Here is a 27847-nt window from a genome sequence, read left to right on the forward strand (position 1 = left end):
TCTAACTGGATTTTCTTGATTTGATTTTTCATGTTATTTCTTTTGTGCTGTGGTCTGCCCATGACAGTGTATGGGCAGGTATGTGGGTGGATCAGCCTGGACTCTAGCGCAATGGGAATCTGAGGCAGCCTGGGGCAGTTGCTAAGCAGTCTGGGCTTTGGCTCCCACTTGCCAAAGCTGCCTATCTACTGCCTGACAGGGGCGCCAAAGTTGCCTGAATTCTCAAGCGGTAATGTGCTAAAGCTGCCTGAGTTTGACCTGGGAGGAGGACTGAGGTACCAGGCCCTGAAGCAGCCCAAACTCTGGCTGGGAGCCCTGGGACCTGGAAACAGTCTGCGCTCCCTCACCACAGGAGAGTGGGGGATGGCCAGGGATGGCACCACGATGGGGCGTGGGACAGCTGCGGGACAGGGCATGGGACGGGGTGCGGGATGTGGCATGGGACAGGGCGCCGCGACTGGGTGCCGCTATGGTTCACAGGATGGGGGAGGGATAGGGCTCTGCAATGGGACATGGGACAGGTGCGGGATGGGGCACACCATGATGGGGCATGGGATGGGGCATGGGACAGGTGCAGGATGGGGTGCTGCAATGGGGCGCATGACAGGACATGGAGGCGGTGGAGTGCCCAGGTATTTGGTGGAATGGGTGTTCTACCTGCCCACAAGGGGATCCATGATTCCCTGTTTTCCCCTGCCTCTGAGCCCTCACACTGACAAGAAAACCTAGGAAAACCTTAATGTCTTGCCTATCTTTCCCTGGGATTTGCAGCACAGCTAGGCAGTTGCCATCTTGGCCGGAAGTCTGCATATAGTCATGTTTGATCTTTTGATAGTGTTCCAGATATCCTGAAATTCCCATTCATACCTTCCTATTAGCTTATCTTTCTTTTTGTTGAACTGTATTAGATCTGCCACCTGATCTAGTTTAGATATTCTGTTCTCTTCTTCATCCATTCTATTGGTGAGACTTCACAGGTTTTGATTTGACTGACTGTACTTTTCAGTACCTGTATTTCTGCCTGTTTTTTTTTTTTTTCCATTTTTCTATTTCCTTTCTCATATCTTGTAATGACCTCTTTATTTCAGTCAGCTGGTTTCCTGTGTTCTCTTGGAATTCCTTTAGGAGTTTGTTTTCTTCCTTAATTCCTGTATTTTCTTCTTTAATTCCTTTGATTTCTTTGAGTATAGATAAAATATTTTTATTTTAATCTTTGTCAGGCATTTCATCTAAAACAGTATCATTGGGCCCCATTTTTGATGGATTTGTAATTTTGCTAGGATTATATTTTCATGATTCTTTGTGTTTCTTGTATTATAATGTTATAATTTTTGCATCCTGAGTTGATTTGATGCTTAGGTTTTCTAATTATGTGTGTTGCTTTTAGATTTGGAAATCCACCTTTATGTACCTTCAGAGTAGGAGTATAAGGTGCCACGTGTAGTTCTTGTACTCCAATCCAACTGCAGAAGTAATCCTAGGTGTTGCATTTGCCTGCTATTCAAGTATTCTAGTGGGCTGGGTGGAGCAATTTACTGGAAAATTCTAAAATTCAACTGAGCAATGTACACATTCAATAAAAACCAGCACAGTATACAAGTGTGGGAATTGTTGGTACTTTCCTTTGTTTAAAATTATTCCAAAGTTTCTGGGTGTGTTGGCACACACCTTTAATCCCAGAACTCAGGAGGCAGAGGTAGGAGGATTACTATGAGTTTGAGGTCACACTGAGACCATATAGTGAATTCCAGGTCAGTCTGGACTAGAGTGAAACCCTATCTTAAAATAACCAAAAATAATTATTCCAAATTTATAAAAATCTATTTTTATAAAAATATAAATGCTTATTGAAGGTTGAGTGCTCAGTGCTCAATAAGACATCTTTATCATGCCCTCCAAGAATCAAAGAAAATTCCAAAAAAGAGGAAAAAATGTAAGAGACAGAAGAAGGAGAGGAATGCTTTGGGACACTATTTTCTGGACATGGTGTGACCTTATCATTATGTTATGACCTCATAGCAGCTGGCACTATCTTCATAAAATTGACACTTCAACATGGGAGATGGGGAAGGTTTTTCAAAAGGCATCAAAATAGAGGAGGGTCTTATTGGAAAGAAGAAGGTATTTGTTGAAGGGGGATGGGTTCAGGACACAAAGAAAATGATTAGGATAGTATTATGACCTAACTGTATTTTGTTCATGATGAAAATTTTCCAAAAAGTCTAAAAAGATACTACAGTAAGATAAAGGTATGGGATAATTTATAAGCCACTAAAACCAAAAGCAGGTATTAAGCAGGTTTTGGAATTCTTTGTGTTATATGTTAATCCGTTTATAGAAGATGCCAGCTTAGTGCCCCAGTTCTTATTAAGTATAATTTTGCTCCTTTACACCAACCTAGAGTCTATCTTATTCAGACAATGAAGATTAGCTACTATTTTCAAAGAGACAGAAATGGGTTGGTATCAGAGACCTTTTTAATTTATTTTTATTTATTTGAGATTGACACAGAGAGAGAAAGAGGCAGGCAGGGGATAAGGTCAAAAGGGGGGGGAGAGATCAAGAGAGAGAGAGAGAGAACGGGTGTGTCAGGGCTTCCAGCCACTGCAAACGAACTCCAGATGTGTGTGCCCCTGGTGCATCTGCCTAACATGGGTCCTGGGGAATCGAGCCTCAACCTAGGGTCCTTAGGCTTAACAGGGAAGCATTTAATCACTAAGCTGTCTCTCCATCACTCAGAGCCTTTTTCCATGACTAATTGCTAGCTGTTCATCTTTGCAGAAAATACTTTAGATCTCTGTGTCTCAGTTTTCTGATCCATGAAATGTAAACAACAGTTCATAACTATGGGGTCATTAAAATAATTAAATTTTATAATCTGACAAAAGCATTTTGACACTGAGTCGAATGTAGCCAATTATCAGTAAGTGCTAGATATTGCCTACTAACTGTATAATTTAATAATCCACAAACCTTATTATACCAATGGAAGTAGATATTCTTTAGGATCTTCCCCATCTTACATGAACTAACTTTAGTTTCAAACATGTGTTTAAGATGTTTGAAATTAAATTGCAGATGAGAGGAACACAAAATTGAACCCTGAATACCTTATACATAAAAGAGTAAGAACTTTTTGATAAAAGATAACTGGGAAAAATAAACATATCATCTGTACCACTAAACTGCTACCAATTGCTTTCAATAATGATAACAATATGTAACAAATCATCCCAACACTAAATTCCTTAAAACATGTTATTTCTTCTCATGCTCAGGGATCTATATGGTCCTATGTCACATAGCCAATATCAGAGTTCACAGACCATCTGACATAGGCGAGGTTCAGCTAAGTGGGTCATTTCCAAGCTGAGTTCTGTAGTTTAGCTCCTGACTTTGTTTTGGGTTCAGATTTACCGCATACATCTTGCATTGTCCTTAAACCAACAGCTACATGAGCATCTCCTTGTGTGACAAGCAGTAGAGGCCTGAACTATACTTCCATTGATGCAACACATGTAGGCTCTTGGTTCATATCTTGCCCACCAGTATTTCATTGTACAAATCAGGTCACTTAGGCAGATCAACATGAATGGGGTATAAGTATTTTTCTCCACAGAATAAAAACACAGAGATGTAATAATCCTGTTAGAGGAGCCTAAAGAATTAGAACTAGGATCTGAAAGCCACTGAATTTGAATTGTGTGTGCTCTGTCTAGAGCTGTGAAGATCTTTATAAGAAATAGCCACAGCAGACCAGCAGCCAGTGCACATCAGATTGCTTCCCCAGGAGCTGCTAGGAACTTAATCTGATTTACTTCCCTGCCTCTTCCTATTTCCCATACACAAGTCATGAAACAGAGTGCAAATATCGGGACAGTAATTCACGGTCATGATGTTAGGATGTTGTCCTTGCAAAATGCTCCCAATGTGGAATTAAACATTTACTGAATTGTTTTGTTAGTCTGACCAGTAACGTATTCCCTCCTCTACATGAACTCATTTTGCAGAGAGGCTTATTTTATTCTGTAAACTGTATGAAACATAGTATTGTGAATAGCACATATGCAATAAATTTAGGTGGAAAGATTGGGAGACAGAATTAATGCTGAAGAAGTAAGGTGTTGCTCTGTTTTCAGTATACATTACTGTCCTTTTTAGTATTGGAAAGTAAAGTATACCACACTCAGCATAAATGCTATGGAAATTTAGTATCTAAAATAAGTACATGATCTTAAAGGTATATTAACTAAGAGAATCAAGCTATTTAGAATCTGGTTTCTGTGTGACTTTTTTAAGGTAAAAACACATCCTGGCATCTTCATTTCTTTACATTTATTGTAAGACTTTAAGATCCCCTCTAAAAACAAGTTTATATGCCTTGCTCTACTTAGCCTTTTATTGTTTATGGGTTTCCTGTGAAGACAGCTTGACAGACAAAACTGATAAAAAGAAAGCTGGTGTTTATCAAACACTTACTGGTACCTAAGTAATGTATTTTTTTAACTAGTAGCGGTCTACTGTTTCTCTAAGGAAACACCCACTGAAAACTTTTAAAATGGATGGAAAGTTGTAAGGCAGCTAAAATGTCCCTCTGTAAGATAGTGGAGTGTATGCATATCTAACTGGCCAAATGCAGGCGCTAGGTTTGGAAGCAAGCGTTCTGCATTGGCTCCCCCTGCTGGTTGTGAGCATGCACTATCTCTGAGCAATCTACCTCAGTGCTGAGAGCATGTTCCTCAAATGGCAAATCTAGCCCATTTCTAGAATGCATTCACTCTATGATACACATGCCAACCATTTCCTGCGTTTGTTTTCCAAGGGTAGAAAGAGACAAACAGAAAAGCGCACAGCCGAATCTCAACCTTGAGCACACCACTGGGATGCCTGTGTAAGAGAGTGAGTGTGGGAAAATCAGGGAAACCTCAGAAACAACTGCCAGAAGAGTTGGAAGGATGCGGGATTTGGACATCTGACTTTGAATTTCCTTCCTATGTATTTAAAACTCTTGTAACCAGTTCCCCATATTCCTACGATTTAATTGTTTATCTTTCCCTGCTTGTCTTCGTAAGACTGCTATCTGTCCCTACTTGCTAAGAAACAGGGTAACCACACTAATTTTAATGAGCAGCCTGTCACCTGCAGACTTCAAGACTCTCGTGCAATCTGTGCGAGGATGTCTGTGTGTTAGGGAAAATCTGGCTGATTGTTCCTGCTTTACTCAGTCCATTTGGTGGGAGAGAGGAAGGGGGAAATGCTGGAGAAGTGTTTGGCACATGCTCCTGTACCAGCCTGGCCTTGGCAAGGGAGCAAAAACAACCATGATGGCTATTTCCTGCCTGTAGCAAAAGCCAACGCTGCCATTGACATGGGGAAGCACAGCAGAAAACATGTCAGATAATGGTGTAGTGATTGTAAATATGCCATTTACTGCACTGAATTTAAGAGTGTCCAGAATTTCCCCAGGATCTCATGTTAAGAATCACACTGTGCCCCTCATGTCAGCTGGCAAAGTGCTGAGCTAATGGAGGGCTTGTGCACATGCTTAGGTCTTCACTGACTACATTCCTCCCCTACCAGGAAACTGTCTTCAAAGGGAGATTCCTTCAGAGCTTCTTGGTAAAGCATTTCCCAATGCTTCTTGGTTTCTTACTTCAGATCTGTGAGTCAAGGTTGCCTCTGGGTAGTATTATCAACCTTTTGACTCTGTCATTGGGAGGAAGAAACAGAGCTGAACCCAGTGTCATACACTGTAACCCCAGTACTCAGGAGGTAGAAACATGTGGATTAAGGCCAGAATCAGCAACAAAATGAGACCCTGTCTCAATAAAACAAACCAACAAAGAACAAACATCAGTAAATGATGAAGGGTCAAAACACTTCTGAGTGTGATGCGGTTTGGCAAGTTGGGCCTGTTAAGGGTCAAGGATTAAGAAGGGCTTAGCTAGACAGTTTTGTTTCTGTGGCATTGCCACTTGGTGGCAGCTGGACTAGATGAGGCTTCACTCACATGACTGGTACCTCAGTGCTTGACATCATGCTCTTCTTTTGTAGTCAGAACGGCATTAAGATGCAGCTTGCTTTTTAAAGAGAGAAATCAGAAGGCATTGTCTCTCTGAGGGTGCCTTGGAAGTCCCAGGGCAGCATTCCCACCACATACCTGTGACCCAAACAAATGATTTACCAATCAGGATTCACACAGAAGGGAAACAATCCCAGTCCTTGAGAGGCCAAGGTCTTGTGACTGTCTATATCCCATATTAACACAGGCTGGAATCTGTTTCTATACTTAACTCCATGTTTCATATTATATTCTTGTATCTTTATAAAAAGGACTCATTTTGTTTTAATTTCTGAAACAGAAAAACAAAATGAAAATGAAAACATTGATTTGTAGACTCTTCTAGCAAAGAATTATAAAATCAGTCCTTTACATAATCTTGAAAGTTTATCATTTTTTTCTTTTAAAAATATTTATATATTTATTTTCATGCAGAGAGAAATAGATGAGAGAGTGAGTGAGAGAGAAAGAGAGTAAGTGTGCCATGGCCTATAACCTCTGCAGATGAACTCTAGATGCATGTACTACTTTGTGCATCTGGCTGGCTTTGCACAGGTACTGGGGAATGGAACCTGGCTCATTAGGCAAGCAAGTGCTTTAACCTCTCAGCCATCTATCTAGACCACAAGTAGTATTTTTTTTTTCTTCTTTTCAAGGTGTTGCTGTTATGCAGGTTGACCTGGAATTCGTAGTCTTATGGTGGCCTTGAGATCACTGTCATGGTGATCCTCCCATCTCTGTCCCCTGAGTGCCGAGATTAAAGGTGTATACCACCACACCTGGCAAAGTTGATAATTGTCCTAAACATAAATTCACAGATACAAAATATATTTTAAGACAAAAGACTTTTTTCAGTAATTGCTGGTATATAGCCTCTATTACAAATTTCTATTTATTTTTCTTAGTTATAGCAATACAATCAGTTCAAGACAAAATATTATATATCATAGATGCATTAGGGTAACAGGCACAAGTTAAGTAAAAGTAGAATTTTTATAACAAATATCAAACCGGAAAATAAAGATCCTATAAACCAAACTGCCTTACACCAAGCATGAGTCAAAGAAGAAAAGCCAAAGGAAATCTGTATCATATTTTTGGGAAATAACTGGGGGGAGAGGGTGAGATGACTAGCATTGCCGACTACGTGTTGTTTACTTCAGTGCAACATTTCCTTTAGCAAGTCATGTGAGAAAGGATGAGGATAGATGCATCTACTTATACTGGTAATTTTTCTGTCTCAAGCCTCTGCTTCATCTCTCTGCCTTGCTTTATGGGGAGTCATGCTACTTTGGTTGCAATTAATTTCAGTGCTGCAAATTATCCACAAATACATGTTTCATAAATTGACTTGATGTGTTTTCTCCCCCCTCCCCCACTGTGGTTTTCTTAAAAGATGAGAATGGTCCAGAGGAAAATCAAAGTGTGGAAGACATGGAAGGGCAGAGCCAAGAAGCAGGTGGGCTCAGATTTCTTTTGAGGACTCTCCTAGGCCTCATCCACAGAGGTGAACAATGACTTTACTCAATGCTATTGTCTGAAAATGTGTGTGCCTTTCCACCTACATCACCCCAGTGTCCATCATGGTTCTTAGCTCTGTTAGCAACAAGTTCACTGTGCCTTTTAAACAGAATGGCACATCCTTACTCAATGTCTCACTCACCAATTCCATCTCCCTGTAATAATAATTCACTGAGGTTCTAAGAAGGGCGGGCTGAGACTGGAAGTGCTACATCAGAGCATGAAAAGCTTGGGTCATGCCAAATTGGCAGATTTAGAGTGAGGGAGAAAAGACCGAAATGAGAAACATTTCTAAAAAGTAAAGAGATTTCCTTACATACTTAATGGAGGAGTTTTTTTTAATGCTCTTTTGTTAATTTCCAAATAACCATGCACCTGGTTATTTGTCTGCATGTCATAGGTGGGTGCTGCCATGGAGCCTGACTACCTCCTCCCTTCCAAGAGCAATCAGTAAGATAGAAAACCTTCTTGACATCACCTCTGTTCAACAAAGGATATGTGGTCAATTCACTGTTTATAGATTCTACATTGTACATTATAAAATGAAAATTTTTAAATAAAATAGCACTTAATAATCAAAGAGCATTTTAAATCACCCTTGATTTATCACCTTTCCCCACCTAGTTCTCTACTCGGGCATACCATCCTTTAAAAGAGTAATAAGCATAGTTATGCACTTACCAGCCTAACTGCCCAAATAAAAATCTCTCCCAATTCTAATGAGCCCCATAGTGGAGTATTTAAAAAATATGTGGGCTGGGCTCTGTCTAATGTGTGCCAGGTACATCCTAGACCATATGCTGAACTGTTGGAATGAAACCAGGTAGCATAAGTTTTCTACTGAAAACTTCCTGCATTAACTTTGGAACTTTTGAGAGGGAATGGGAAGCTTTTATTATTAACTTGGAAGATGGAATTGAAGAAGGCCAATCAAAGAAAGCACCGAAGCAAGGCGGCAAAGACCTTGTGTACCTATGACTAGGTCAGCTGACTCGCTCTGCAGAAGCATAGTCCTCACCACACCAAAATCAATTTCTGATACAGCAATGAGCTGTTATCCAATGCTCCCCCCACCCACCCACACACACTGTTATGCTGTGTTAAAGATGAGGCTTATGAGAAATGCAGTCACTGCTTTTGCTGTTTGGTGCTGATGTGTATTAGTCAAGGAGCTGCTAAGAAATGAGGCCATTCTCTGACTGCTGAGGTCTCACAGGTTTAATCACTCACTGCTCAGTATCAAGATGTCTTTATAAACATAGACTATTTTTTCAAACCTGTACAACTGTACACACATGCAAACAGACAAATGTACATTTTCAATCACATACCCATGTTTTATGCATTCATCCTTATCCCAATTACAGATCACTCCAGGGTGTTTCTATTTGGATTTGGGACAACTATCAGTGAACACAGACAGGTAGAAGAGAAGCACTGTGTTCTACCTTCTATGCCCAGTGAATGTAGGAAAGAAGCACTTCGTTTTACTTTCTGTGAGCAGTGAGTGCAGGATGGAAGCACTGTGTTCTATCTTCCATGAGCAGTGAGTGTAGGATGGAAGTACTGTGTTCTACCTTCCATGAGCAGTGAGTGTAGGATGGAAGCACTGTGTTCTACCTTCCATGAGCAGTGAGTGTAGGATGGAAGTACTGTGTTCTATCTTCCATGAGCAGTGAGTGCAGGATGGAAGCACTGTGTTCTACCTTCCATGAGCAGTGAGTGCAGGATGGAAGCACTGTGTTCTACCTCCCATGAGCAGTGAGTGTAGGATGGAAGCACTGTGTTCTACCTTCCATGAGCAGTGAGTACGGGATGGAAGTACTGTGTTCTATCTTCCATGAGCAGTGAGTGTAGGATGGAAGCACTGTGTTCTACCTTCCATGAGTAGTGAGTGCAGGATGGAAGCACTGTGTTCTACCTTCCATGAGCAGTGAGTGCAGGATGGAAGCACTGTGTTCTACCTTCCATGAGCACTGAGTGCAGGATGGAAGCACTGTGTTCTAACTTCCATGAGCAGTGAGTGCAGGATGGAAGGACTGTGTTCTACCCTCCGTGAGCAGTGAGTGCAGGATGGAAGCACTGTTCTACCTTCCACGAGCAGTGAGTGCAGGATGGAAGCACTGTGTTCTACATTCCGTGAGCAGTGAGGGCAGGATGGAAGCACTGTGTTCTACCCTCCGTGAGCAGTGAGTGCAGGATGGAAGCACTGTGTTCTACCCTCCGTGAGCAGTGAGTGCAGGATGGAAGGACTGTGTTCTACCCTCCGTGAGCAGTGAGTGCAGGATGGAAGCACTGTGTTCTACATTCCGTGAGCAGTGAGTGCAGGATGGAAGCAATGTGTTCTACCCTCCGTGAGCAGTGAGTGCAGGATGGAAGCACTGTGTTCTACCCTCCATGAGCAGTGAGTGCAGGATGGAAGCACTGTGTTCTACCTTCCATGAGCAGTGAGTGCGGGATGGAAGCACTGTGTTCTATCTTCCATGAGCAATGAGTGTAGGATGGAAGTACTGTGTTCTATCTTCCATGAGCAGTGAGTGTAGGATGGAAGTACTGGGTTCTACCTTCCATGAGCAGTGAGTGCAGGATGGAAGCACTGTGTTCTACCTTTCATGAGCAGTGAGTGTAGGATGGAAGCACAGTGTTCTATCTTCCATGAACAGTGAGTGCAGGATGGAAGCACTGTGTTCTACCTTCCATGAGCAGTGAGTGCAGGATGGAAGCACTGTGTTCTACCTTCCATGAGCAGAGACTGTAGGATGGAAGCACTGTGTTCTACCTTCCGTGAGCAGTGAGTGTAGGATGGAAGCACTGTGTTCTATCTTCCATGAGCAGTGAGTGCAGGATGGAAGCACTGTGTTCTACCTTCCATGAGCAGTGAGTGCGGGATGGAAGCACTGTGTTCTACCTTCCATGAGCAGTGAGTGCAGGATGGAAGCACTGTGTTCTACCTTCCATGAGCAGAGACTGTAGGATGGAAGCACTGTGTTCTACCCTCCGTGAGCAGTGAGTGTAGGATGGAAGCACTGTGTTCTACCTTCCATGAGCAGAGAGTGTAGGATGGAAGCACTGTGTTCTACCCTGCGTGAGCAGTGAGTGCAGGATGGAAGCACTGTGTTCTACCTTCCATGAGCAGTAAGTGCAGGATGGAAGCACTGTGTTCTACCTTCCATGAACAGTGAGTGCAGGATGGAAGCACTGTGTTCTACCTTCCATGAGCAGTGAGTGCGGGATGGAAGCACTGTGTTCTACCTTCCATGAGCAGTGAGTGCAGGATGGAAGCACTGTGTTCTACCTTCCATGAGCAGTGAGTGCAGGATGGAAGCACTGTGTTCTACCTTCCGTGAGCAGTGAGTGCAGGATGGAAGCACTGTGTTCTATCTTCCATGAGCAATTAGTGTAGGATTGAGGTACTGTGTTCTATCTTCCATGAGCAGTGAGTGTAGGATGGCAGTACTGTGTTCTACCTTCCATGATCAGTGAGTGCAGGATGGAAGCACTGTGTTCTACCTTCCATGAGCAGTGAGTGTAGGATGGAGGCACTGTGTTCTATCTTCCATGATCAGTGAGTGCAGGATGGAAGCACTGTGTTCTACCTTCCATGAGCAGTGAGTGCAGGATGGAAGCACTGTGTTCTATCTTCCATGAGCAATTAGTGTAGGATTGAGGTACTGTGTTCTATCTTCCATGAGCAGTGAGTGTAGGATGGCAGTACTGTGTTCTACCTTCCATGATCAGTGAGTGCAGGATGGAAGCACTGTGTTCTACCTTCCATGAGCAGTGAGTGTAGGATGGAGGCACTGTGTTCTATCTTCCATGATCAGTGAGTGCAGGATGGAAGCACTGTGTTCTACCTTCCATGAGCAGTGAGTGCAGGATGGAAGCACTGTGTTCTACCTTCCGTGAGCAGTGTGTGTAGGATGGAAGCACTGTGTTCTACCTCCCATGAGCAGAGAGTGTAGGATGGAAGCACTGTGTTCTACCCTCCGTGAGCAGTGAGTGCAGGATGGAAGCACTGTGTTCTACCTTCCATGAGCAGTGAGTGCGGGATGGAAGCACTGTGTTCTACCTTCCATGAGCAGTGAGTGCGGGATGGAAGCACTGTGTTCTATCTTCTGTGAGCAGTGAGTGTAGGATGGAAGCACTGTGTTCTACCTTCCATGAGCAGTGAGTGCGGGATGGAAGCACTGTGTTCTACCTTCCATGAGCAGTGAGTGCTGGATGGAAGCACTGTGTTCTACCTTCCATGAGCAGTGAGTACAGCATGGAAGCACTGTGTTCTACTGTCCATGAGCAGTGAGTTCAGGATGGAAGCACTGTGTTCTACCCTCCGTGAGCAGTGAGTGCAGGATTGAATCACTGTGTTCTATCTTCCATGAGCAGTGAGTGCAGGATGGAAGCACTGTGTTCTACCTTCCATGAGCAGTGAGTGCAGGATGGAAGCACTGTGTTCTACCTTCCATGAGCAGTGAGTGTAGGATGGAGGCACTGTGTTCTATCTTCCATGATCAGTGAGTGCAGGATGGAAGCACTGTGTTCTACCTTCCATGAGCAGTGAGTGCGGGATGGAAGCACTGTGTTCTATCTTCCGTGAGCAGTGAGTGTAGGATGGAAGCACTGTGTTCTACCTTCCATGAGCAGTGAGTGCGGGATGGAAGCACTGTGTTCTACCTTCCATGAGCAGTGAGTGCTGGATGGAAGCACTGTGTTCTACCTTCCATGAGCAGTGAGTACAGCATGGAAGCACTGTGTTCTACTGTCCATGAGCAGTGAGTTCAGGATGGAAGCACTGTGTTCTACCCTCCGTGAGCAGTGAGTGCAGGATTGAATCACTGTGTTCTATCTTCCATGAGCAGTGAGTGCAGGATGGAAGCACTGTGTTCTACCTTCCATGAGCAGTGAGTGCGGGATGGAAGCACTGTGTTCTACCTTCCATGAACAGTGAGTGCGGGATGGAAGCACTGTGTTCTACCTTCCGTGAGAAGTGAGTGCAGGATGGAAGCACTGTGTTCTCTCTTCCATGAGCAGTGAGTGCAGGATGGAAGCACTGTGTTCTACCTTCCATGAGCAGTGAGTGAAGGATGGAAGCACTCTGTTCTACCCTCCGTGAGCCGTGAGTGCAGGATGGAAGCACTGTGTTCTACCTTCCATGAGCAGAGAGTGTAGGATGGAAGCACTGTGTTCTACCTGCCGTGAGCAGTGAGTGTAGGATGGAAGCACTGTGTTCTACCTTCCAAGAGGAGAGAGTGTAGGATGGAAGCACTGTGTTCTACCCTCTGTGAGCAGTGAGTGCAGGATGGAAGCACTGTGTTCTACCTTCCATGAGCAGTGAGTGTGGGATGGAAGCACTGTGTTCTACCTTCCATGAGCAGTGAGTGCGGGATGGAAGCACTGTGTTCTGTCTTCCATGAGCAGTGAGTGTAGGATGGAAACACTGTGTTCAACCTTCCATGAGCAGTTAGTGCGGGATGGAAGCACTTTGTTCTACCTTACATGAGCAGTGAGTGCAGGATGGAAGCACTGTGTTCTATCATCCATGAGCAGTGAGTGTGGGATGGAAGCACTGTGTTCTATCTTCCATGAGCAGTGAGTGTAGGATGGAAGCACTTTGTTCTACCCTCCGTGAGCAGTAGAGTGCAGGATGGAAGCACTGTGTTCTACCTTCCACGAGCAGTGAGTGCAGGATGGAAGCACTGTGTTCTACATTCTGTGAGCAGTGAGTGCAGGATGGAAGCACTGTGTTCTACCCTCCGTGAGCAGTGAGTGCAGGATGGAAGCACTGTGTTCTACCCTCTGTGAGCAGTGAGTGCAGGATGGAAGCACTGTGTTCTACCTTCCGTGAGCAGTGAGTGCAGGATGGAAGCACTGTGTTCTATCTTCCATGAGCAATTAGTGTAGGATTGAGGTACTGTGTTCTATCTTCCATGAGCAGTGAGTGTAGGATGGCAGTACTGTGTTCTACCTTCCATGATCAGTGAGTGCAGGATGGAAGCACTGTGTTCTACCTTCCATGAGCAGTGAGTGTAGGATGGAGGCACTGTGTTCTATCTTCCATGATCAGTGAGTGCAGGATGGAAGCACTGTGTTCTACCTTCCATGAGCAGTGAGTGCAGGATGGAAGCACTGTGTTCTATCTTCCATGAGCAATTAGTGTAGGATTGAGGTACTGTGTTCTATCTTCCATGAGCAGTGAGTGTAGGATGGCAGTACTGTGTTCTACCTTCCATGATCAGTGAGTGCAGGATGGAAGCACTGTGTTCTACCTTCCATGAGCAGTGAGTGTAGGATGGAGGCACTGTGTTCTATCTTCCATGATCAGTGAGTGCAGGATGGAAGCACTGTGTTCTACCTTCCATGAGCAGTGAGTGCAGGATGGAAGCACTGTGTTCTACCTTCCGTGAGCAGTGTGTGTAGGATGGAAGCACTGTGTTCTACCTCCCATGAGCAGAGAGTGTAGGATGGAAGCACTGTGTTCTACCCTCCGTGAGCAGTGAGTGCAGGATGGAAGCACTGTGTTCTACCTTCCATGAGCAGTGAGTGCGGGATGGAAGCACTGTGTTCTACCTTCCATGAGCAGTGAGTGCGGGATGGAAGCACTGTGTTCTATCTTCTGTGAGCAGTGAGTGTAGGATGGAAGCACTGTGTTCTACCTTCCATGAGCAGTGAGTGCGGGATGGAAGCACTGTGTTCTACCTTCCATGAGCAGTGAGTGCTGGATGGAAGCACTGTGTTCTACCTTCCATGAGCAGTGAGTACAGCATGGAAGCACTGTGTTCTACTGTCCATGAGCAGTGAGTTCAGGATGGAAGCACTGTGTTCTACCCTCCGTGAGCAGTGAGTGCAGGATTGAATCACTGTGTTCTATCTTCCATGAGCAGTGAGTGCAGGATGGAAGCACTGTGTTCTACCTTCCATGAGCAGTGAGTGCGGGATGGAAGCACTGTGTTCTACCTTCCATGAACAGTGAGTGTGGGATGGAAGCACTGTGTTCTACCTTCCGTGAGAAGTGAGTGCAGGATGGAAGCACTGTGTTCTCTCTTCCATAAGCAGTGAGTGCAGGATGGAAGCACTGTGTTCTACCTTCCATGAGCAGTGAGTGAAGGATGGAAGCACTCTGTTCTACCCTCCGTGAGCAGTGAGTGCAGGATGGAAGCACTGTGTTCTACTGTCCATGAGCAGTGAGTTCAGGATGGAAGCACTGTGTTCTACCTTCCATGAGCAGTGACTGCAGGATGGAAGCACTCTGTTCTACCTTCCATGAGCAGTGAGTTCAGGTTGGAAGCACTGTGTTCTATCTTCCGTGAGCAGTGAGTGTAGGATGGAAGCACTGTGTTCAACCTTCCATGAGCAGTTAGTGCGGGATGGAAGCACTGTGTTCTACCTTACATGAGCAGTGAGTGCAGGATGGAAGCACTGTGTTCTATCTTCCATGAGCACTGAGTGTGGGATGGAAGCACTGTGTTCTATCTTCCATGAGCAGTGAGTGTAGGATGGAAGCACTTTGTTCTACCCTCCGTGAGCAGTGAGTGCAGGATGGAAGCTCTGTGTTCTACCTTCCATGAGCAGTGAGTGCAGGATGGAAGCACTGTGTTCTACCTTCCATGAGCAGTGAGTGCAGGATGGATGCACTGTGTTCTACCTTCCATGAGCAGTGAGTGCTGGATGGAAGCACTGTGTTCTACCTTCCATGAGCAGTGAGTACAGCATGTAAGCACTGTGTTCTACCGTCCATGAGCAGTGAGTTCAGGATGGATGCACTATGTTCTACCTTCCATGAGCAGTGAGTGCGGGATGGAAGCACTGTGTTCTACCTTCCATGAGCAGTGAGTGCGGGATGGAAGCACTGTGTTCTACCTTCCATGAGCAGTGAGTGCGGGATGGAAGCACTGTGTTCTATCTTCCATGAGCAGTGAGTGCAGGATGGAAGCACTCTGTTCTACCTTCCATGAGCAGTGAGTGCAGGATGGAAGCACTGTGTTCTACCTTCCATGAGCAGTGAGTGCAGGATGGAAGCACTGTGTTCTACCTTCCATGAGCAGTGAGTGCAGGATGGAAGCACTGTGTTCTACATTCCGTGAGCAGTGAGTGCAGGATGGAAGCACTCTGTTCTACCTTCCATGAGCAGTGAGTGCAGGATGGAAGCACTGTGTTGTACCTTCCATGAGCAGTGAGTGCAGGATGGAAGCACTGTGTTCTATCTTCCATGAGCATTGAGTTCAGGATGGAAGCACTGTGTTCTACCTTCCATGAGCATTGAGTGCAGGATGGAAGCATTGTGTTCTACCTTTCATGAGCAGTGAGTGGAGGATGGAAGCACTGTGTTCTACCTTCCATGAGCATTGAGTGCAGGATGGAAGCATTGTGTTCTACCTTTCATGAGCAGTGAGTGCAGGATGGAAGCACTGTGTTCTACCTTCCATGAGCAGTGAGTGTAGGATGGAAGCACTGTGTTCTACCTTCCATGAGCAGTGAGTGTAGGATGGAAGCACTGTCTTCTACCTTCTATGAGCAGTGAGTGTAGGATGGAAGTATTGTGTTCTACCTTCCGTGAGCAGTGAGTATAGGATGGATGCACTGTGTTCTACCTTCCGTGAGCAGTGACTGTAGGATACTATTTCTTTGTTCTACTTCTTATGGGCAGTGAGTATAGGATAGCAATACTCTGTCCCACTTCTTGCATCTGGCAGCTTTACTGCCATTGTATCTCCCTTTCTGCTTTCATCACAGAGTTTTCTTCTAGCGTCTATTGTTTGTCTGGTCTTCAGAGTCATCCTACTTGGTGGCACTTGTGTAGTGTAACAGTCCATGTAGGATTTTGGCCAATGACCCTTTATTTGGTAACTTCCCTCTGCTCATTTTTTAGCCTCCTTAATCATTCTGCATAATAATTACAACACATTTCTTCCTACTAATGCCCTTTTGACCTGTTGTTATTTTTTTGTAAATCCTATATCTTGCATTCAGTATAATTTACAATGTCCATTCTGACTAAATGGCTCTGCAGGCTTCTTTTATGTGATGGAAATATATAATGTAAAAGTAGTTTAATTCACACATTTTAACAGTTGTTAGCACCAAATCAAATTTTTATATAATATTTATCAAGAACACAATAATAAGTATATGTTGACTCCATCTCAGACACTGTACGTACATTGTGAACATCAACAAAAACAATAAAGGTACTTCCTTGAAGGTTATGTTTAATGGGGAAACCCCAAAAATAAACAAATAAAAAGACTAACCCTGCCAGGTATTATAAGTAACTTTCAGAAAATAAGATGAATTTGGATGAACCCTCCAGAGAACATGTCTGTATTGTCTGATTTGGAAACAATTGACTTAGGAACCAATAGTTAAAATGAGATCTGAATGAAGATTTGGAAAAAGGTCCCTGTGAATGGAGAAAACAGATCATGAAATGCCTAAAGCCTAGTTCTGGCTTAGTGTTGAAGGAACTCTAAGATGACTGGAGCAGGGAGCAGGATGGGCCCCAAAGAGTATGTCATGAGATTTGCTGAGAGATCATGGAATTATATGATTTGACTTTATTAGAACTACAAAGAGAGGTCTTTTGGCAATATTTTTCATATCATACCTTTGTCTTAATAAACTCACTTTGCCTGAGAATGAAACATAAGTCAAAAGGGGTGGTACAAAACCAGTTACATGACAATCACAGGGGAGTAATGGCAAACATTTCTGGACACGAAGACCAAAGGACTGAACTTTCTGGAAATAAGATGCAACAGGAAATATTGATGGGTTGGATGGTGCATATGTGGAAAAAAGGAATCCAAGTTAAATCCTAGGATTTTGGCTTCAGTGTCTGTTTGCCTGGCAGTGTCACCTACCACTATATGGAAGACTGGTTACAAGTCACCGTTGTTGTTCATCAAATTATTATATCATTCAGTTTTTGCTATAATTAATTTAGGAGGATGAATAGACAGCCATGTAGAATATCAAAATAAACTAGTTCTAATTCCTAGGGAGAGGGTATGACTACAGACATAGGCTGAGGAACATTGGCCTATAAGTAATATTTAAAACCATAGGACTGGATGGTGCTTGCTAGGGAGAATATGCAATTAATAGTGATGAAGTGGTTGGGACAGCATGACATCTAGATCACTGGGGATCTAGAAGAAACAGCTTCAACAAAAAGGAGACTCCAGGAGAACAAGGTCAAGACTGGGAGATGTGGCTGAGGTGTCAAGTCAAATAAAATTGGGGAAATGAAGATAGGTGGCACATATCTGTAATCCCAGGACTCAAGGGGTTGAAGCAGGAAAATGGCAAGTTCAAGGCTATTATAGCTGCATAGCAAAATCTTCTCATAAAACAGAAAAATAAGGTAAAAGGATAGGAGAATGACTATTATATTTATAAAGAAAAATTGCTGGCACCTTTGAATAAGGAATTCTTGGAAAATCATTGGAAAAGAAGCCAACTAAAGTGGGCCATGAAGAGCTTGTGAAGTGAGGCAGTAGAGAATAATAATGATCACTTCTTTCAGGCAAATTTACTATGAATGGAGATTTAAAAATATGGGAAAATGTTACCACACGAAGGGGTTAGTGGCCCCTTATTTTTACAGTTGAAGATTGTTATCTAACAAAAGAAATTGATCCATTACTGCCCATTGTCACCCTCCTCCAAATTTTAATCTTTGCTCCAATATAGACACAACCTAAATGTAAAAAGTCATATATATTGTAGACAAAAGATATGCTAGAACATATGAAATTTTACTTTAAACTTGTGTTATCTATCTCTGATTCTAGACTCTGGCACTATAAGAAAACATATATGTGTACTTTTATCAATGGTCAGATATTAACTATTCCAATGACTTTAATAATTTCTCATGTCTTAAATTTACTGTTTTGAAGTCAGTAGCTAGCAATCTATCATCCTGGAGGTTAAACACGACTCCTTGTAGCACTGATAAGACCAGAGAGAGAGAGAGAGAGAGATCAACAATGGTGGGGATTGGTGTTAGGTAAGGGACAAGGTCCTCCAGATCCTCAGTTCCCATCCTTAAATCTTCAAATGGCTTCAGGCACCTTGCTTTGAGAGATTCCATTGTCTCAGCATCTGCATTGACAGCCACAGAGCCACTCTGTGCTCTGGCTGGCCTGGCTAAATAACAACCCACAGAAGTGTTGTGATAAGAAAGGGAAACTTTCCTAAGCACACTCTTGGGGGTACTTTGTAGAAACTTGCAAAGATATTCTTGGCTTCACCATACACCAGCAAAAAATAATATTGCATTCTTTAAAAATTTAAAAATTATGAAAGAAGCAAAATGTTCCTGTAGTTATTGCATTGCCACCAACAAACACTATTCTTTACCAAAAAGAAATTTTAAATAATTGTACTCCATAGATCTCTGTCCTAATATGAAGATTTCTACATTATTAGCTAGAATGAAGGACTTCAGCTCTCTGGCCCTTTATGAGACTACGTACTATATGTACCTGACATGTATTCACATGTTCTGTGCTGGGGCGGGAAGGAAGATGCAACAGTAGAACAGACATAACTCAACAGTATTAACTCTGCTACTTTTCTTTTGTTCTGCTTTCTAGATGGTGTCAATACCACCCCTGTGTCCAGCCCAGCTTCAGACGAGGCCGTTGAAGTCTGTAAAGATGAAGGTGCGATGCCACATTTAAAGTAAATGTTTAGAAGTAAATGATACAGGTTTTGTTTATGTGGAAAAATGAGGCAGGGAGCAAATGTAGGCTTCTCTATTTCCAATACAAAGATCCCACCCACTCTGTTTCTTTCCATATCTGGCTTCTTCAGAATTTATACATGCATTTACATTTGTTCCTCCAGAAAAGCAGTGTTTATGAAATACAAGCATAAGCAGAGAAGGTGTGGTTAGAGAAAAAAATGTTTATGTAAAACACAAGAATTACTCAATTCTGTGGTTTATAGCTAGTCATCAGGCATAAGTTTGAAAGGACATTATTGAGGACCACCCACCTGAAACTCCATGGTCCAAGAAAGGAGTGCTTGAAAGTAAATAGTGGACAAAAAAAATCACTATTCTGTGAACATTTACTAAGAGCAACTGTTGCTTTTCAAAATATGGTCAGAAAAAAAAATATATTACCTTTATAGGGTTAAGTAGGGTAACTGATGCAAGGACACTAACACTTGAGAAATTATCTAAAGGAATATAAGGTAACCCATTCTTTGATCTTCCTCTGGATCAACTGGCAAGTTCCCACATACAGAAGAAAAAATAGTATTAGTGGGTACTAAAAGACTATACTGTCAGAGTTATAAAATGAATGTCTGGTACGCCAATGCACACTTCTTGGGTCTCTAAGTAAGGTAAGGTTGTTGAAAGTGTCTCTTCAATCTGGTGAGCTATGCAACTAGATACACATTGCCACAGTGACTCACTATTCTTTGAATCAATGCTTCAGAAATCAAAGTAGTGTTGAAATTTCGGTACTCTGCTATTGACTTTCTTAGTTCCATTTCCCATTGCCTGGAATTTGGTTTTCTTTACATCAATTGCAGCTGAGAGGAGTGATAGTTGATAAGAGTGTGAAAAATGGACCGTGTAATAGGGGTTCAAATCCCAACTCTGTCTGTCACTGGCAATGTAGGTGAGGTTTGACAAATTGCTCAAGTAATTAGAAAAAAATTCTCAAGTGATGACAAGTAATGAATCTCTTTGTGCTTCAGGTTTCCCCTCTGTAGCATGGAGTTAATAGTAGATGTGCTTACCTCAAAGTAACTTAGCTGTTTCTAAGCAGATCAGACATACCAGACTACAGAGGTAGTGGTTAGTAGCAGATGATCATCAGAGAGAAGTCCTTCAATAGGTAGTCAACTCTTACAACAGATAAAAGGGAAGAAGCAGATCTGGCTGGAGGGAGGGGCCCCAGGGCATACTTAGAAGAGCACTTAGCTGGCTGTATGAAGATCCGAAAATGGCATGCCCCTTCTCGGAACATGACCATACACTGGCCACAGATGAGTCACTGGATTCTAGCTATCCTGGAAAGGGTGTGACCTTGGGAACAAAAATTCTTTTTAGTTGACATAATCCTGGAAGCTAGAATAGATGACAGCTGCATACACCTGGGAAAATAAACTCGTTTCTGAAAGGAAAGCCAGTGTCCATCGTATGGCTGCCATTCTCGTTGGCCCTCCTCTTGTTCCTCGCCACTTTTTTCAAATGACATGTCCCTTTAAACTATGTGGACATGTGTCCTGGAATTTCTGGTTTCAAAACCATTTGATGCTAAAGGAGTAATTTGTGTCAGATTTCTACAGGGATTTGATAAGAAACTCAGCTACTTTAAAGAGAATAAAGCAATCATGTCAGAGAAAAAGAACAGAAAACGGTATTTATTATAGGCCAAAAATTTTGGACATATTAATCATATAACATAAGATATTTAAAGTATGAGAAGATGAGATAACAATCTTTAAGAAGTAAAAGGAATCTTCTGCTTTGAATGATCCAAGCTGAGATTTTGTTTTGTTTTGTTTTTTTGCTATTGAGTTGCTTAGTTTAGGGATATCACACTTTTATAAAAACATAGTCTGTGATATTTTCCTTGAAGCTTTTATGATCTCACACCATTAATTGCTTATGCTAGGATTAATGTTTTGGGGTTTTTTTTTGAATACTTTTAGGATTTATTTCTTAAAATAAGATTTTTTTTGGTGCGAACTCCATCAGAGAATCATCATGTATTACAAGAGCAGTTCCCTTCATAAAAGTGAATATGAAGATATAGGGACTTTACTGAAATACATTGTTAAATTCCATTAAATTATTAATTTGAAAAAAATAAATATTTTAAAATCTATATTAGTATGCAGTGTAGCCTCAATTAAAAGTAAGACATGAATTTTTCTATTTTCTCCTGAAAGAGCATACATCTAAAACCATTGTTTAATTGATTATCAGCTCAAAACTCTGAGTGTCTGATACTTATGGAACTGTCATCTTGTCTGACAGAATTTAAACAAAAAAAGAATTTTCCATTGAAATCCTCCAAGATTGAGGTCAAGTTGAGGTTAAAAGGAAGTATAAGTGTTCAGGATTCATTTCAAATATTCTCCATTATTAGGTATCATACAGAAATATCCATCTTTGGTGACACCAGGGCTATGTTAGAGCTAGGAAGTCATAAACTCACTTATAGAAACACTTATTACATTCTCCAGTTTCAGTGGCAGGACATCTTTCAGTGATGCTGAAGGAACCTTTGCTCTATTGACTCTCTGGAAACTTGGCTCCTCAAAATTCTCCTTAGACCTTGTTTTCTCTGTCTAATATAACCCCATGGAACCTGACCCAGGTTCAATCCCAGCTTTGCTCGTGAGCTGTTTGGCTTTACATTTGTTAGGACCTTGTCTCAACTGGGAAGTAGCATCTTCCAGATTACAAAAATTTCAAACAGGCATACAAAACCATGAGATAGCTGCCTTTTTCCTGGGACAGGTTTTGTTTTGAATCAAATAGTTTTGTGAAAGTTACAAAATTTCATGAAGTGGTATAATCCAGGTGTCTTCTATGCCAGCTATTTTGTTCACATGCTCTAGACACGTTTCCCACTGGGAACCAAGAACCAGTGTTCTTGCCCACTTACCCCACGTAACTGCTGACTATGCAAGCTGCTATGGGGAGGTACAACTGACTCACTTATGGATCAGGAGCTAGATTGCTTTCCACATACTGAAGACACCTGTTCCCAGTGAATCATTATAATTGCGGGTGGGTAGGATTTGAGCTGGGAGGATGAGATGTGAGGAGGAGGAATGCTAATCAATGGCTTAAGTACATGCCATAGAGCTAGGATTGAAATGAAATTAACTCCAAGGTAAAGCTGGCCTGAGAGAATATCCATGGGTTGATAGGCATGCTGGTGTTATTTGTAAAATAGGGCATGTGCTCACCTATTGAGGAATTCTTTCTCTACTGGTAAAATGCTCTTTGACAAACTTTCATACTTTAAATTCTCAGAAACAAACCAACCCAGGAGTACAAATGTACAAGGATTAACAAATGCATAGTCATCAGTGGAGGGGCCATATACACAGGAGTGGTGCATAGGAATGCATAGTGCTTTGTTTGAGACATCTGTAAACTCATTGTTGTCATAATTTTATATTTTTTTATTTATATTATATATTTGAGAGAAAGAGGTAGCAGATAGATAGATAGATAGATAGATAGATAGATAGATAGATAGATAGATAGATACATACATACATACATACATACACACATACATACATACCTACATAGACAGATAGAGGGACGGAGACAGAGAGAGAATGAGTTTGCCAAGGACTTTAGCCATTGCAAACAAACTCCAGATGCATGTTCCACCTTGTGCATCTAGCTTCCATGGAATGGATCCTGGGGAAACGAACCTGGGTCAATTGGCTTTGCAGACAAGTGCCTTAACCACTAAGCCATCTCTCCAGCCCTGTTGTCATGATTTTAGATATAGTTTGTCTCCTTAGATCAGGAAGAACTTCCTATTCCACTTGTCTCTACATTTTTAAAACCTCCTCCTCTGCTATAAAAGCACCTCACTGAGGGGGAAAAGTGCTGCTTAAACACATCCGGATTCACCTGTCTTATTATTTAATCAGTACCTGATTTGAATTTGAAGGTCAACTAGACCAAATCATAGACTCATTAATATTAAAACCTAAATCAATTAGTATCCAGGTGCACACCCAGGCTCATCTACCTTTGGAAGTCCATGAAAGTCATATCCATGCTCTTTGGCATTTATGAAGTGGAATTTCACTCAAGGAAAGCTTTCTAAGCACTCCAACTAGTTTCAGACCTCTTGGAGGTCAAAATGACTATAGGAAAATGAGAAAGCTATAGTAAGGATCATCCTTGGCAAAGACAGCCAGAAAGAAAGGATGAGGTGATGTGCAAGGGAGTCTTGTGCCAGGGATAAACATAACTGGCTCCAACTCTTGCCAGTGGGGCCAGCTCAGAATTGCTGTCTGCACAGTTTCTATTTCTCGGCTCAGGCATTGAAGAGAAATGAAACATTGTGGCACCCATGAAATCTCCACAGGCTGTGTCCTGAGCGCCTCATCTTGTCACCTATCACAGCAAGAATAAAGGTGTCCCCTATTCTGGTTCTACATGAATAGTATATCTGAAAATACTTTAGTGTCCCTCATTCAAGCTTGGTGTAAAAGCAGCTGTCTTCTGGTAGTTCAGTTAAAGGAAGGAATGAAGGCATGTGACCTGTCGGCTGTGTCTCATCCCGCTGCACTGCAGCCCTCAGGTCTCAGATAACTCCAGAGGGAGACAAGGACAGAGAGGCAGGAAGGCTGCATTTGTGTTAATTCCCACAGGTCATACCTACATGATCTTATAGCATTTATGTTCATTAATATTAACAACACATATTGACTGTAAAATATTTTATATTGAAAAATATAAAAAGTAATAGCATATAATAATTTCCCCTTTAAAAATTAAATTGTAAAATCATTTCTTAAAAAAAAATTTAAAAAAAAAGGTCTGTTCTGTTGCTTCACCTCATAGCCAACCATGAATATTTTCCCATGGCTTTAAGTATGCCTTGGAGGCATGATTTTTATGGGAGGCATAATATTTCATCATCTGGTTGTCCCACAATTTACATAGCCAGTGCCTTCGTGTTGAATTATTCAATTATTTACAGTTTTCTCTAAATTATAACTAATAAGGAAGTGTAGCACATATATCTTAGGCGGAATTTTTTGTGTGTTATCTATGATCAGTTCCTCAGGATAAATTCCTGATGCTCTGTTGATTTACTAGGGAAATGGTTAAAACATTTTTACTACTGACATGTATTGTAGTATTTTAGAAGTAATGCATGTTTATTTTTGGAATAAGTAAAACAAGAAATGAAAAATATCATCTATAATTCAAGTCTCCAGAAATAAGCTGGTCTATCAATTGGATTTTCTGTATGTGCACATGCATACACACACAATGAGGTTTATTTTTAGTATATTTTACAACACATATCTGTTTGAAATTACCTTTTAAATATAAAAGTAGATTATGAGAGCTGGAGAGATGGCTTAGCAGTTATTTGCCTGAGAAGCTTAAGGATCCTGGTTTAATTCCTCAGAACCCATGTAAGCCAGATGCACCTGGTGGCACATGTATCTGGAGTTCAGTTGCAGTGGTTAGAGGCTCTGGTGTGCCCAAAGTCTCTCTCTCTCTCTCTCTCTCTCTCTCTGTCTCTCTCTCTCTCTCTCATCAGATAAGTAAATAAAACTATAATACTAAAAATTAAAATAAGTAGATTATGAAATTTACCAAATGTCATTTGATAATCTAACATCATTTAATTCTGTTTTCCAGTAAATGAATGGTCGTATGCTTATCTGGACTCCATTTTGATTTGTTTAATTAATTTAGTTTTAAACTTCATGTTGGCTGAAAACACTCTTTAACCCTTGTATATAGTATGATCATTTCTGCCAGAGAATTCCAATAAATGGAAATGGATACAAATTTTGGGTTTTTCAACAATGAATAGAATTTGTAACATTTTCTGATTCTTTAAACAATATGTCCATTGTGGAAATTTCAAATAATGAAATGAGAATAAAAATCAATCATTTGCAATCATTCCACCTTGAGAAAATTACCATTTACATTTGGGATCCATTCTCCTATCTGTTTCTGAGGACATGAACATGATCCAATATAAGCATAAATATATGTATCATAGATGTAGCATGTACTCTTTTCCTCTTTTTATTGTTTATTTACTTCTTACCTCTCAATTGTTTAAAAAGTAAAGTACAATAACTGTTATAGTCAGCTTCGCATTGATGTCATGAACATCTAAACTAGACACAGTTTATAGGAGCAAGGGTTTATTTCAGCTTACAGATCTAAGAAGAATTTGATCAATGGTACAAGAAGCTGCCTCCCATTCATAAATCTAAGCAGACAGAAGTCACAACTGGCCAGCTCAAGTAAGCACAAATGGGTGACTAAACAATAGCTATCCGGCAGCTAGTAGCAGGGACCCAGGCAGAGCTCAGAAACCTCTCAGCATACCTTTAAGCCAGGCAGCTGGAAATCCAAGTTATATGCTTTAATAAAACCTCTGAGTCTACTGGGGATATACATTCAAACTACCACAGTAACTAAGAGTCTCTGGTTCCAGTTCCCTAAGTCTAAATCCTATCTCTATTTACAACCAGCTATGTGATCATGTACACATTATTTAACCTCTTTGTATTGCAGTTTCTCCATATATAAAGTAAGAATAAGTATAGCACCTGCCTCACCTAATATTGAACATTTAAATGAGTCAATTCACTTGAAGTATTTCAAGATATGCTTATTACACACTAGGAGGATTAAAAATATAATTGTATGTATGTGTATAGCATGGTATGTGTCTATGTGTGGTGTGTGCATAGTGCAGTGCTTCATACACTCACCTGTAACAGGGTGTGCTTGCCTGTGGTGGCAAAAGCAGAAAGTCAGTCTCCCACTACATAGCTCCTCCATACTTGTTCTTGTTTGAATTGGAGTGTGTTACATGAGGCCTGGTCTCTCTACTCCCCTATGGGACTGAGGCTGAAGGAACACCGAACTGTTTAACATGGGTTCTGGAGAGTCAAACTCCAGTGATTTCAAGACCCCTCATTCTCCCCCACTCTAATCAGGAAGTATACTTCCCCATTGAGTCATTTCTTCAGCCTATCAAAATTGATAACCATTTAATAATTAAAATATGTGCATGCTTATTTTGTAAACTTCATATCACAGTCTACATGCTTCTCTGAAACTTGCTTTTCTGAAAGTAGCAAAACTTTTTGGAACTCCTTCTAAATCACTGCCTATAGATGTAGTTCATCCATTTTAAAGCTTACATGATATCTCATAGTTCAAATGTATCATAATTTATTCATTGACTCTCCTGTGATAAACAGGTACTTTCTTTCCACTTTACTGCCACACAAACAATGGCACGATGGATGTCCTTGCTCATATACTGGCACTTTTATTTATATGGGAAAGATTCCAGGAATGTGATCTATGCTTGGAGGACTATGTGTTTTTACAGATGTTGCCATATGTCTCCAAAGGCCATAAAAATCTATATTTCTACCAGCTTTGGCCATTTTGTCCTTTCTGATTTTTTGACAGTTAAATGGATGTAAAATAATAACTTTTTTATTTTTTAAATCAGTATTATTATCCCAAATTTGCAGGTAACTGAGATCTAGAAAGTTTGAATAACTTTCCAGTTATCCAAAAAGTGGAGCCAGAATTTGTAAGCCAACCCTATCTGCTCCCAAATCCTATGTGTTCTCTACCTCCCATCTTGTCTTTCAAGTGTTGCTTTAGGAGCCAGGGAGTTTCTTTACTGGAGGGGTTGGCTGCGGGAGGGTAAATGGCTATCGGATGACAGCTTGGTAATGCTGCTTCCTGGTCAAGGTAAGCCAGACACTGGACTGAGATAACAGGGATAAGAGCTTACAACCTGCTGCTTGTTCCATATCGTGATCTTGACCTTAACCTAGAGTACATGTTATAATGAAATGTACTAAAATGAGTGCAGAGATACCTTCATATATGCTCAATTCCTTTGGTTCATATTCAAGTTCTCTATACATACATGGGTGTGGTTCATTTATCGTCACTTCCATCTGTCTGCCATGTTGGTTTTGCTCTTCATTCTGTATGCTGAAATCCTGACCATGTTGCAAGATGAACTTCCAATCCTTGCATTCCTTCCTCTCTTCTCTTTCTTTCTCCTCCCTTCCCCACTCTTTCTCTCCTTCCCATCCTTCACTTCCTTCCTCCAGTTGCAAATTATCTGAACAAACATTTTACTGACAAGAACTATATAGGATATGGTCTGGGAAGTTTTATACACATGCTCATGCCTTTTTTTCCTCTTACTTTTTATAATTTTTCTCAAAGAGTGGTACCCTATTTCACAAAAGTTTGTTTGTGACACTTCAAAATGCATGATGTGGGGCTGGGGAGAAGCTGAGTCTGTCAAAGAGTATTGTCCATGCATACATGAAGCCAGAACCCACATAGAAATGCCAGTGTGGTGAATCATACTTATATTCCCCTGTATGAGGAAGGCAAAGACAGAAGGACCCCTAGGACTTTCTGGCTTACCATTCTAACCTACTTGATGAGGGCCAAGCTAAACGACAGGCTTTGTCTCACAAAAGGTGATGTAACTTGAGGAATGACACTCAAGGTTG

At 41.6% G+C, this 27847-nt stretch overlaps 1 protein-coding gene across 5 annotated transcripts in view; it reads left to right on the top strand.

Annotated features, from left to right (window-relative positions):
- The window catches only part of Macrod2 (mono-ADP ribosylhydrolase 2), a 2207522-nt gene that overhangs the window by 2068705 nt on the left and 110970 nt on the right, over positions 1–27847 (top strand). For 2 of the 5 annotated variants that reach the window (XM_045156295.1, XM_045156294.1), the window contains exons 12-13: positions 7458–7568; positions 19177–19245. In XM_045156295.1, coding sequence (XP_045012230.1) covers positions 7458–7568; positions 19177–19245 — 180 coding nt within the window. The remainder of the gene's footprint in view (positions 1–7457; positions 7569–19176; positions 19246–27847) is intronic. The other 3 variants (XM_045156298.1, XM_045156296.1, XM_045156297.1) reach the window with 2 other exon arrangements.

Source organism: Jaculus jaculus, chromosome 8, assembly GCF_020740685.1.
Source record: "Jaculus jaculus isolate mJacJac1 chromosome 8, mJacJac1.mat.Y.cur, whole genome shotgun sequence".
Lineage (NCBI taxonomy): Eukaryota > Metazoa > Chordata > Mammalia > Rodentia > Dipodidae > Jaculus > Jaculus jaculus.